The sequence below is a fragment of the Sphaerulina musiva genome, assembly GCF_000320565.1.
Source record: "Sphaerulina musiva SO2202 unplaced genomic scaffold SEPMUscaffold_2, whole genome shotgun sequence".
In the NCBI taxonomy this organism is placed as follows: Eukaryota; Fungi; Ascomycota; class Dothideomycetes; order Mycosphaerellales; family Mycosphaerellaceae; genus Sphaerulina; species Sphaerulina musiva.
In genome coordinates, this window is record NW_016017384.1 from 2,383,969 (window position 1) to 2,396,163 (window position 12,195).

A 12,195-nucleotide genomic window follows, 5' to 3' on the forward strand; every position below is an offset into this window, starting at 1 on the left:
ACTACTACTCTCTCTCTCTCTCTCTCTCTCTCTCTCTCTCTCTCTCTCTCTCTCTCTCTCTCTACGTTGGGGGGAGACAATGCAAAGTCGCTGAGAGATGCTGATGTTTCGCCATGTCCTCCTGAGCCTGAGCCACTTACCAATACCGCCCTGGGTAGAACCATTGTGCTGATACTGTGCTCTCGTGAGACTGTGAGACTCACAACACACCCTCGGTATCCTCCTCCCGCTCTGCTACGCGCACAGCAGATGGGACTTTTGCCACGGGGCCAGTCACCGTCGTCCCAGGAGGGCCAGGAGCCGTCAATCTGCGCTTGGGTTATAGTTATAGTAAACGTGGGAACGTGCATGCACTACCCTGCCCTTCTCGTGAAGTCAAACACCACAGCACATGGCACGTCTGAGTCCTGACGTCTCATCATCCTACTACTCCCACTGTCCCAGATGGACTCCTCCCATCCTGCCGAACCAATTGTATCCTATGGCACTGCTGAAACGGGGGTCTCTGTCGGACGACCGTCGATCCACCATCGAAATGAAGACGCGCACTCCAAGCGCGGATGGCGCGCTCAGCCTCAAACCAATGGACGTCAGAGATGATTGGATCAATGTCCTTGTGACAAGAAAGAAGCCCTTCCTCCTCCCTTTCCCAGAGCGTGATGCACAACCGCATCCTTCGCGACATCCGCCCGTTTGGCGGTGATCCAGAACACTACGATTGATTCGTGTCATGACAACAATCCTAGACCGGAACAGGAGTGCTGCAACAGGAGGCCAGACCCTTTCTGCTGCAGGGCGTTGAATCTCTCTCGCATGGACAACAACAACAACAACAACGACAATAGGGGTAACAGATTTGCCTTCATCGCCAGCTGTACAGACACAAATTTACACGCATGTGTCAGCAACATTATTCGCACACCCACTTTTTCAGTTCTGTGAGAACCATACAGTAGCATTCTTTTCCAGATCTCCTCAAATCGCAGCAGAGCAGAGCCTGGTTCCGGTCGGCGAATTGTTTCGCATGCAAGTCCTCCGCACGCACGCACGAGCGCACGCACTAACCTTACGCCTAGAGCCTGCTATCGTGACGAATCACAGGGAAGATCAGCCCCACCCTGGACTTCACTCTCGCCATATCCGGAGATACCCAGGCACTTGTAGACCAACACCTGTCTGCCGAAGCTGACCTGGTTGTTGCGGAGAGGTCGCTGTGACCTACATAGGACCTACAGTAAGCAACTAACGCTGCTAGTGGCGATGCCCATCGCTGGATTACAGGTGTGTAGCGCGAAAGCATCATCGGAACCGCCTTCACAGCCTGTCCATGAAGTTCGATGTGCAATGGCGTCGATGCTAGTATGGGATGGTCGCAATATGCTTGCTTGGTACCGCCTAGAGTGTAGACATCATAAACAGCTCGTCAAACAAAAAGGTTCATGTGGCTATGATTGGCTATCTTTTAGATACAGTACTGGCTGATGAGATCTCATGATTATTGTATCTGGCCTGGTGGAACCAACAACACGAGTGGCCGAGAAGGCCGAGAGCAGGCGACATGGAATTGGAGGCTGAGGCTTATGGTGTGCTGACGTTGGGAATCTACTTAACTCTATGTACCTCTCGATCAAAGTTTTCCAAATGGCGCAAGTGATGCGCCGTACTCTGGTGGTCACCGTGGTCTAGCCTGCTTCTGTTATTCGAATGGAGATCTGTAAGACGAGGTATGTCTCAATTGCTGGCAGTATGGGTTAGGTCGAGCACAGGACAAAGGGCTGACGAGAATGATGCTCATTGCCGGCTTAGGATCACGCTGAACTTCAGTCTCATGCACGCTGAGTACAACAACAGAAACGTGTATTGGCTGGCGACCAGAACAAAAGCCAATCGTAGTGGGAGAATGATAGCTAGCGTAGGTATTCTCGCAATTCCCAAGGTTTTCGCAATCAAAAGCATATGACTATTGTATAACCGGGCACCTGCAGGCGAAGGCATGGAGTGTCTTCAGCCTCCGCTACTTCAACTTCTACATATACCTCCTAACAACACGTAGAGTTGGGGTCTCATGATCTTCATCTCATTAGTCAGTCAAAAATCAGCACCTGGCTTCCCACCAACGCCTTCGCTTAGTGGATCAGTCAAGACAAACAAAATATATCCTCTCCCAACACCAGAGAGGCGGGCCACAACGTTTGCTCTTCCGCAGCGTTTTACTACGCTACTCCGCCTTGCCTGTTTCCCTTCTTCGCAATGTAATAGGTCAGCAGCCCTAAGCGTCCCTCATCAACATCCTTGAACTCTTGCCAAAAATCAGTCTTGCTTGGCTCGAAGACATCAAAGAGGTCGCTAGCGAGGTCGATGTCGACCTTGCGAACTTCCGAATCGGCGTCGTTGAGGTAGCGAGCCGTTGTCTGCGCCAAGCGAGCTTTGCGCTGTGCGCCAAGGTCAACTCCAACATCAGACCTGGTCTTGACCACCAGTTGTCGAAGCATAGATAGCGCCATGGTGAGCATTCGCGGCGATTCTGCGCTATGTTCTGGCAAGAAATCCAAAATAGCATCAATGCAGGTCTCCGGCTTAGCTTCTTTGGTGATCTCGTCCGCAGTACGTTGCATGTCAGATACAACATGACTGTTTGCATCTGCAGCTTTTCTAGTCAAGAGGACTGTGACGAGAGCTTTGGCATACCAGGCAGTAGCTTCTTTGTGGTACAACGCCACCAGGGCACGTAGGACACCTAAGGCCTGTGTCTTGAGTCCGGCAAGCTTCGATGGCTGCTGGGAAAGCTTCGAGTCGTGATCCATGGTTTGCAAGTATTCGAGCAAGACCGCCATTAATTCGTCGTACTTTCTACCGCCGTCCCAGATGTCACCTCTGAATCTCGCAAGATCTTGGACGCGACGAAAGCCATGCGCATCGAGCGTCTTGGTTCTGATGCGCTCAATACCTGAAGCAAGTAGTCGGCGATTTCTCGTGATTTCGGCACGATCTTGAGATGAAGAGCTTAGTGGTGGTGGTCGTGCGCCAGTGACTTGAGATGGGCTACGAGGACTGTTGCTCGAGCCCACACTTGGCGGGGGACTTTCCGCTCGTACGTTCTCGTTCAGAGGCAGCTCGCCGAGTACCTTCCGATCTTCTTGTGCACCGGCCGACGTCGCATCCTCGACAAATGGATCTTCGTATATCTGCACCTCATCGGCAGGCCGAACAGGTCCCCCTTGCTGTAACTCATTGTTGTCCTCTGAGCCATTTTCAGATCCGTTTATAGTCCGCTGTGCCTCATGCGAAAGACTGCCCATGTTCCGCGCTTCGTCAAACATGGCTTTGATGGGACCCTTGTAGGCTAAAGGCGATGGCGCTCGTGGCTGATTCGGCAGACTTGGCATCACCATGGTGAAGTTGTCTTCGTCAGCAAGATAAGGTATGCCGCTATCCACTGATCTCGTTTCTCCCAGGCCTGATCGCTTGTGACCAGGTGAAAACTGTCCTCTGTCTGCAAGAGTCCTAGGCAGGACCATGGTGAGGTCGTCCTCGCGTACACCGCGCATGGTATCGCTGCCTTTGCTGCTAGGCCTCGAGTCGATTGCTGCCTGCATTTGTTTTCTAGATACGACAGGACTGTGTCTGGCTGAGCTTACTTTTGGACTACCATTGGCAAGATCTGCTGTCTTTGCCCTATTCCTAATAACGCTGGACGCAGCAGTAGATGCCTTTGACGCTCCGGTGCTCTTTTCTGGACTGCCCATTGGACTAACGTTTGCAGGCGTAGTGGGTCTCAGCATGCGTCTTGATGCGTACGGATCCGCGGTCTGCGGTCGGGGAATCTCCGGTCGTCGTGGTCGTCGAACTGGTCCAGACATTAGGGAATTACCCTTCTTGCTGGCAGTAGCGGTGCCAGAAGCATCTGCCGCTGAAGCGTTTGACTGCGCCGACACTTGTCTATTCGTGACTTGCGACATCTTTGAGGGTCCACGAACCGATCCGTTCGGAGTGGCTCGATTCTTCATAGGCGACAGATCTGCCATGGCGGAGTTCGGTCGCGACGGGAGCTTGCCACCAAGTTTTGCTTTCCGCTGCTGTTCCATATGTTCCTTGAGTGATGTTCTACTGACTGCAGACCTCAATGTCGCCGGGGCTGCGCTCACAGACTGGTATAGAACCGCATGAGGATTGTTAGGGTCTTTTTCAAGTGCTGCCTTGGCTTTGGGGTCCAGAGCTCCCATGATCTTCTCGGCCTTGCCTGGCCACGTCTTTGCAAACATCCAGTAGGTCGCTCGCGTGCCTTCCTTGACCTTTGGATTCGAGTCGTCCAAGCCCTTCTTGATGCACTTCTCTGCGAGGTCGAGCCCTCCGGAGCTCTCGAAGCTGTTCCTGTAGCTCGCCTGACGTTTCAAAATGATGGTGAGCCAGCCGCTTGCGCATATTCTGACCTGTGCGTTCTTGTCCTGCTCCGCAAGCCATATATGTCGCATCATCTGATTGTGATACGTGCAATTCTGAAAGATCTCGCTTGCCGTCACTCTGCCGTTCTCCGACTGGATGTGTTTCGTTGCCGCGCTCATCTTGATGAATGATTGAAGCAAGATCTCAACATGAGGATCCATGGCAGGGCCCAAAGTCTTTGTAAGCTCCTGCACCAACTGGCACCCGTTTGTTGCCATAGTTGTGCGCAGTGTATTTGCGACTTTCAATATTCCTTCTATGACACTCTTGATGCCGGCCATGAACGCGTGGTGATATTCACTCGGCGCATTGCCCTTCAGTATCCTTCTCAGCTTCAGTACGGCTTTGTCTCGCGTCAACCAATTGTGCTCAGTCTCCTTGCCTTCGAAGTGCGGCAGCATGTCCGTAAATACATCTTCCAGCTCCCTCTGCGAATGGATGTAGATGGGATCCATCTGCACAGTCTCCTGCGGTGGTGGCTGCGCAGCCTCGCTCTTCAAAATCTCGTCCAGGTCTTTGTGCGCGGGAAGCGATCGAGTTGAAGCGGCCATATCCGGCGTCGCCCCGCGTTCTGCATGACCTGCTGTCTGCGGTCGAGATGCCACGCCTTCGGCTCCAATTCCAGCCAAGATCTGCGTCGAGATGGTGAGGCGCACCGAGTATGCTTTGAGCTGTTTCTTCAGATCCAATTTGGCACCATTCGGCGCATTGCTGAACAATTCGAGCACGACCTCCTTGGCAGCCTCTCGAACATTCCCATCGGCGTCCTCCAATCTCGCCACGATGCTCTGCGTGTAGCTTTTGAACGGCATTCCCTCTTCTTTGTGCATTCGAGCCACCCATCTCATGCCCGTTTCCTTTGCACGCACACTCGAGCCGCCTATTGCTCCATCACGAATCATCTCCTCGACCTCGCCAGGACAGAAGGGGTACAGATCTGTCATTGCTTGTGAGGTCGCCGCGCGTACCGGCTCGCGCAGGTCGCCCATCCTTTCCTGGAGCGCGCTGAACAACCGGGGCGCAAGATGTGAGATGGCATGGCCGCTATTGTCCTGGATCTTCAAACGCTTGATGAGATGTCCCAGAGTGGATAGCGCGGTGCTCAGAAGGGTGGACGAGGCCTGCTGGGAGATGGCGAGTTTGATGCAGTCAAAAATAGTCGACTGTGCAGTCTCGGGCACTCTGTAGTGCTTGATGTCGGATTTGAGCGCGTTCAGCTGGTTGACCTTAACGTCAGTCTGCGCCGAGGGTCGCTTGAGCGTACTCAGCAGAGTCGCCGCTTGCTGATCCATGGCTGATGAGCGAGCGAGCGAACGTATGGGTCGTGGTCGTGGCCGTGGCCGTGGCCGTTGATGGTGGAATGTTAGGTCCAAGCGAGGGACCACGCCGATATTGTCTGTGCCGTATTATGAACAGGGACGGACGGGAGCTCTTCGACTGTCTGCGACAACACGCGACGTAGATCTTCAGCGTGCACGGAACGTCTAGTTGCCCCAGCTACCCACCTCTAGTGCCGCTTGCTACTTTTGATGCCCGCGGTGACACCCGCAGAGGTAGTCTGCAGTAGGAGGTACGTATTATTGCGCGATTATGATTTTAATATCTGTCGAATTCGATTCTGGATGAGATGATCTCCCGAGTGGCCTGGTGTGAAATGTGAAGGTGTGTGTGTACGGTATGTAGGTACCGGTAGAGGCTGTAGTGTGGATGCCTGGAGGGTGTCTCTATTCCGTTATTGCATGCACAATTTCGTCAAGTTCGCTCGAAATTGGCGGGAGAGTTTCCCCAAGGTTTACCAGGCACGAAGAACAACCTCCAAGGGACATGGATGGTAAGCCAGGTAAGGAACCTCCGTCCCAACTCCAAGGGATGAGATCGGTCTGACCGGATGACAACTGTACCACAGCCTGTGCAACATAAAAACAACAAACAGCAGAATACAGACCACACAAGCGACAGACCCGCTCAATATCCCTGAACACACGCAGCGACAGTGACACTGTGACCTGAACGTCTCCCGAGCCAACCACACGCCACCCGGACTCCGTATTGAGTTGTGCCATACTTTACAGCATACAAGTCATCATCGCCAAAATGCCCACGATCCCCAGGATAGAGAACGCCACCTCTCCAGAACCGTCGACATTGCCCATTCGAAAGCACAAGTTCGAAACGCCCAAGCTACGTCTGCAACTCCATGATTTGGGCCATGAGGGCAGCTCGATCTTTCTGTCCAATGTTAAAGCCAGTGAGGATTTTGAAACCCAAGTCCAGAATGTCTTGAATCTACTCTACGATCACCCGAGCGAATCTCGCCGGCCGGCAACACGAAGTGTAACCCTGATACTCCGGGAAATGGATGGCGTGGCTTACACCACCGGCATCGACCTGGATAATGATCACAAGGAAATCCACTTCAGCCTCAATTATATAGCTCGTTCACGCGCGGATCAGCGATACGAATTGTTGGGAGTTCTGTGTCACGAGCTTGTCCATTGCTTTCAATGGAATGCTGAAGGCACGTGTAATGGCGGTCTGATAGAGGGCATAGCGGACTGGGTACGCTTGCGCGCTGGACTTGCTGCACAGCACTGGCGACGAGAAGCTGAAGGCGACTGGGACGGTGGCTATCAGCACACGGGCTACTTCCTCGAATGGTTGGAGCAGAAGTTTGGGCCTGGAACGGTGCGGAAGTTGAACGGATGCCTTCGGAAGGGGAAGTATAGTGATGACTTGTTCAAGGAGTGCTGTGATGGGCAGAGTGTCGAGGACTTGTGGCAGCAGTATGGAGAGTATTTGAATAAGGATAAGAAGGCTGGCAAAGAAGATAGCAGCAACGACCCCGAAGCTGAAGCTGAAGCGAAGCCAGAGATCAAGAGTTGAGCTTGACCACCGAGAAGGCGTAGGCCGGGTCTGGCAATTGTAACACATTACTGTATGCACCGAACGCTCGCCTTCACTGGCTTGGAACCACCACTTGGAATGCGCAACGTGCTCATATACGGTCTAGATATGTTTAAATCTACTGAATACCCATCTCGCAAGTGCCACAGTTGGTCGTAGTTGTCGTGCCTTCTCCGGGCGAGAGGTCAAGCACGGGTTGGGAATGTGATACCGCATGCCATCAACCGGTACAGTCTGAGTCGATCCGACATTTATCGTGCCAACTGCCGTCTTTGGAGATCGAGTCGACATCTGCCTGTGCCAACCACTGTTTGACCTCGTAGCAAAACTGCTTGGCCTTGTCGTATATTGCCTGTGTCGCTGCGGCTTGTCGGTAGCCACATCGATGTACTTCGTTGTTCGCTTGACTCCAAGTTCTTGCAGTCAAGATCCCGTCCTAAACACTTCAGGAAACAGCGCTCTCAGCTCCTCCAGATGCTTAATTTGATGATCGCACGCCGGCTCGGGCGGTGAGCTCGAGCCCTCTTCCACGAGATGAACCGTCTTCAGGCCATATTTCTTCCCTCCAACACAATTCAACGCCGAATCGTCCACGTAGTAACAGCTCGTAGGATCCACCACCCCAGCCTCCCGCATTGCTTTGTCAAACATTGCAGGATCGGGTTTACATAACAACTTCTCGGCTCCGTAATCGCAAAACGTTATGCCTTCGAATAGATCCTCCACGCCAAGCAACTTGACAACTTTCCTTGCGTGATTGATGTAGGCGTTCGTAAACAGCCACGGCTTGATTCTCTGTCGATCAATATCTTCAAGCAGCCTTCGCAGTTTGTCATCTGGCTTGATGATGTCGTCCAAAGGCAATGCATCGTCCACTTTGGCGTTGTACTCCAAGGGGTCGACTCTGTGGTGGCGTACCAGTCCCTCGATCGCAAGACCGTAATCTTTGTAGTACCTTTGGTGCAGCATAGTGGCGTCTTCGCGTGACATGGACAAGTGTGATTGAAAGTAGTTGTCTATGAGAACAGACATGTGTTCATGGATCTTGTAGGCTTTGGTGTAGAGGCAGTTATCGATGTCGAAGAAGAAGACGGCACGTGTGTCCTCGGCGTCCGCCATGCCATTAGTAGTAGCCATGGTGTGCGTGGAGCAAGCGAGAAACTGTACGATCTCTGGAAGAGTCAAGAATGAAAATGTATATGAATAAGGTACCAGGGCATATATCCAATGTTGTGCAGCATGCATGCCTAGAATCCCTCGATGGTCCGACCACAGACTCCAGATGGAACTATGTTTCCCGGCCGAGTTTCGCCGTTTCGCCGCGAGGACTCGGGCGGTTGACATTCTTCTTCTCCTCGCACGCAATCTCCTGTAGTGACAACATCAACCGACACACTCGGTTTCAGCGCTTCGCCTGGTTGCGAGTCTTTCCATTGCTCGACGCGCGAAGATAACCACCTTGATCATCACACCACAGACGTGTCGAGGTGGTCACGAAGAGCGCGAATGTCTTGCGTCTCGTCGCGGTCCAAGACAGGAAACCACCGTTGCAACCTTGGCTTCCATAAATCGCAGGAGAGCACCTTCAGAGCCCACGATGCTGAACGGCGGCGCCCATGGGGTGAATGGCGGCAGCAATGTCACCCCTTCCCCTGCTGAAGAGGAGAGCTTTTACATCAAGTTGCTGGGCCTCGCCGATACTGTGGTATCTGGTAGACATGCGCAGTTCAAGCTCCCGCCTGCTGCCATCCAGCAGCTCAAAGCCAGTCTCGCGTTACTCAACGCGCCTGTCGCTGGTGCTCAGCAAGTTGCAGAGAGCAGTCTCGCCAATGGCGTAGCATACATGGCGAACACGTCTACTAATGCACAGCACTACCCGACGCCCACGACATCCACGTTCCCTGGTCTGCCCGGCCTGCAGACTCAGCAGCCTCACACTGTGAATGGCGCGCCCCCTTCGCTCGTCAAAGCCACCTCTGGCGGTCTCAACCCGATCTTCTTGGAGAAGTCGGAAGTTTTGGTAAAAGCAGAGAACCGGCACAAGCGTCAGCACATTGAGCGCGACCTGCAAGCTCAGGCTGCGCAGGCGCAAGGCAAGCGGCCCGGGCGCGACGATCAGAGTGCGGAAGCCCCATCGCTTGACATGAACGCTATTATGCTTGCTTCGGCCGCTCGTGAATTGCATGTGTCTGGATTGAAGCAGTCGGGCAGAGTGGACAGCGAAGCGAGGTCGTTTGACACCAACGACTACTACTCGAGCCAAGTCCAAAGTGACTGGTCCTCTCCCGATAGCGCAAGTAAAGGTTCTGACCGCGCAGCAGGTGCCCTCCCAGCAGACTTCGAAAGCCTCGGAGGACCAAGTGCGCAGTCTTCTTTCGCTAAGACTTCTGTCATGGGTAAGCAACCTGCTGTCGCTCGTGATGACCACACACCCAAAGATCATGCCAGTGTATACTCTGCTCCGCTTCGGTTTGCGTACGAAGTCGTGGACGATGACGAAGACGATGAATACACGCCTCCTGATGTATCTGCGCTCGCGGGATACGACGACGACGCAGGGCTGGAAGAAGGACAAATCGGGTCCGAGGATGACGATGACTACGAGCCTGGCGAGGTCACAATTGACAGTAACGTACCCACACCACCGCAGCCAGCGCGACAACTGCAGCAGTACTCTCCAAAGGTCATTCGCAACCATCTCACTCACATCGCCGCACCACAACCAAACAGAGTGTCTCCGCTTGCCGTTGCCAAAGGTCCCAATCTGGCAGGTGAACTTGAACTGGTCAACGGTTGTCCAGAGGTGGTCAGTACCAACTACAGCGCTCGCAACAATGCCAATGCTTCACGCTACAGTAGTGCTTCGCCGCAGATTGGCACTGGGGGTGTTCACAACAAAAAGCGCCGAAATAAGAAGCGGAAGCGAGACACTGAGCTGAATACTGCAAATGGTCGTGCTAAGAAGAAGCGCGAGAGACAGGCAGCACCTCCATCACCAGTCTACAGCGGGCCTCGTGTCAAGGACGAGCCGATGTCCCCTCCACCATTTGCCGACGTGCCAGAGACTCGCACTTTTGCTCGGTATGTGGACAGACCCGCGCATTACCGGCCAGCTGAGATTGATCTGATGTCTCCACGACACATTCCTTTGCCACCGTCACCATACGTGCCAGAGCCTCGGGCTTCGGGTCTACGACACGAGTATGCTCAGCCAGCATCGCCTTCTGCGGCCAGAATGGGGTCTCCTCTATCATCCCGGCCGGTGCAAAGAGACACACAGGACCTGAGAAGAGTTGCCAGCATGCATTTCGCCCAGCGCCCGGCGTCCCCAACACAAAGGACATACTCTCCTGCGCCTCAGCGTACTGCATCCATGGCTTACGGCGATTCCAGATTGTCTCAAGCACCAACTGACGTTCGATACCAAGAGCCAATTCGTGTACAGGAATATCACGATCCCTATGGCAGGAGACCGCAAAGTCCTGTTCAGATGCCACCACCAACTGCTCCAAGGAAAATTGTTATTGATCAATATGGCAATCAGTATTACGCTGCGGAACCCGAACCGGCACCTGCGCCACCACCGCCTTATAGGGCTTCTGTGGCGCCAATTGATAGAAGACCACCGCCACCAGAGATTGCATATGAACGTGCCCCTAGCCGCGCTGCGGCTGCATATGTTCCGCCCAGCTATGAACGAATTGATGCGCGTATGGCCCCCCCGCCATCCAAGAGACGAGCTGTGGAGGAACCATTAATACAGTACGTGGACGCGAATGGGTACCCTGTGCCTGCTCCAGAGTTCAGTAGGCCAGAGATACGATATGTGGAGGCGCCTGCCTCCCCGGTATATCAACCTCCTCAGCCTCGATATGAAATGCCACCACCGCCGCCTCGTTCCGCGCGTGAGCCAACATCGCCCGTATATGCTGAGCCGACGTCTCCTGCATATGCGCCGAGCAGAAGTTACAGCGTGCGACCCGATGTGCCACATGTGCCTCAGTACACTCGACAGGCCAGCGTGGTGCCACAGCAGTATGCTCGCCAGGCAAGCGTCGCTCCTCAACATTATGCACGGCCAGAGGTGGGCCATGCACCCCCTGCGCGAGCTATGAGTGTAGTACCCGGCTATGAACAGCCGCGGGCACCGCTGTATGCTTCTGCACCCCCACCGCAGCAGCAGGTGCGATACGTGGATCAGTACGGCAGAGAAGTCGTTTATCAGAGCGACCCAAGACCGGCTCCTCCGCCAACTGAATACAGATACCAGTAGAAGCATTCCATCGAACAGAAGTTGTAACACTGCAGCAAGAACTTGAAGGTCAATTGGGATTTGGGTCGTGCAAAATCTGGAGGTAGCAGCTCAGACGTGTGATTACCTACCTTGATGTTTGTGTACAGCGAAGCATGGCATATGATTGTGAGGATGTCTGGCATCATAACTTAGGTATTCTTCTGTACACTTGTTCTAGTTGAGGCTTGGGAGCCACACTTGCATATTGCATACCATGGAATACATCAGTCTGAAGCCGTGATGCGTGATCACGGACTACCCAATAATTAAAACAGATCGGAGAGGGCGGAGTTGGGAACTTGGGATTGAGTTCGACTATTGTTGTTAGTACGATCTCCGAGCCGGCGCTCAGGACGTTGCGCCGCAAAGCGACGGCCTCATCTTCGCAGGCCACTGAGGCCACTACGCGGTCTGAACAGCTTACTACTGAAGCGGTGTCGTCTGCTGTTCTCGATAGACCCATGTGGGTAGATGTAGATGTAGATATATATACATAGGTATGTATGTATATATACTTGCCATAACATGCCCAGGATCATGCTCCGTCCACAATG

General features: G+C 53.5%; 4 protein-coding genes across 4 annotated transcripts; 2 read left to right on the forward strand and 2 right to left on the reverse strand.

The window, feature by feature from the left end:
* Window positions 1-1,955: 1,955 nt before the first annotated feature.
* Window positions 1,956-5,964, reverse strand: SEPMUDRAFT_147526 (uncharacterized protein). The gene has a single exon (XM_016904353.1). The coding sequence runs from the start codon at window positions 5,733-5,735 to the stop codon at window positions 2,214-2,216; it is 3,522 nt and encodes a 1,173-aa protein (XP_016763845.1). The 5' UTR covers window positions 5,736-5,964; the 3' UTR covers window positions 1,956-2,213.
* Window positions 5,965-6,058: 94 nt separating this feature from the next.
* SEPMUDRAFT_131350 (BSP-domain-containing protein) lies at window positions 6,059-7,473 on the forward strand. The gene is made up of 2 exons (XM_016902414.1): window positions 6,059-6,283; window positions 6,350-7,473. Exon 2 carries the CDS (start codon window positions 6,538-6,540, stop codon window positions 7,324-7,326), a length of 789 nt encoding a protein of 262 aa, XP_016763846.1. The 5' UTR covers window positions 6,059-6,283; window positions 6,350-6,537; the 3' UTR covers window positions 7,327-7,473.
* Window positions 7,474-7,480: 7 nt separating this feature from the next.
* On the reverse strand, window positions 7,481-8,511 carry SEPMUDRAFT_147528 (pyrimidine 5-nucleotidase). The gene has a single exon (XM_016904354.1). The coding sequence runs from the start codon at window positions 8,482-8,484 to the stop codon at window positions 7,771-7,773; it is 714 nt and encodes a 237-aa protein (XP_016763847.1). The 5' UTR covers window positions 8,485-8,511; the 3' UTR covers window positions 7,481-7,770.
* Window positions 8,512-8,744: 233 nt separating this feature from the next.
* On the forward strand, window positions 8,745-11,892 carry SEPMUDRAFT_147529 (uncharacterized protein). Its single transcript, XM_016904355.1, has one exon. It carries the CDS (start codon window positions 8,945-8,947, stop codon window positions 11,618-11,620), a length of 2,676 nt encoding a protein of 891 aa, XP_016763848.1. The 5' UTR covers window positions 8,745-8,944; the 3' UTR covers window positions 11,621-11,892.
* Window positions 11,893-12,195: the final 303 nt, after the last annotated feature.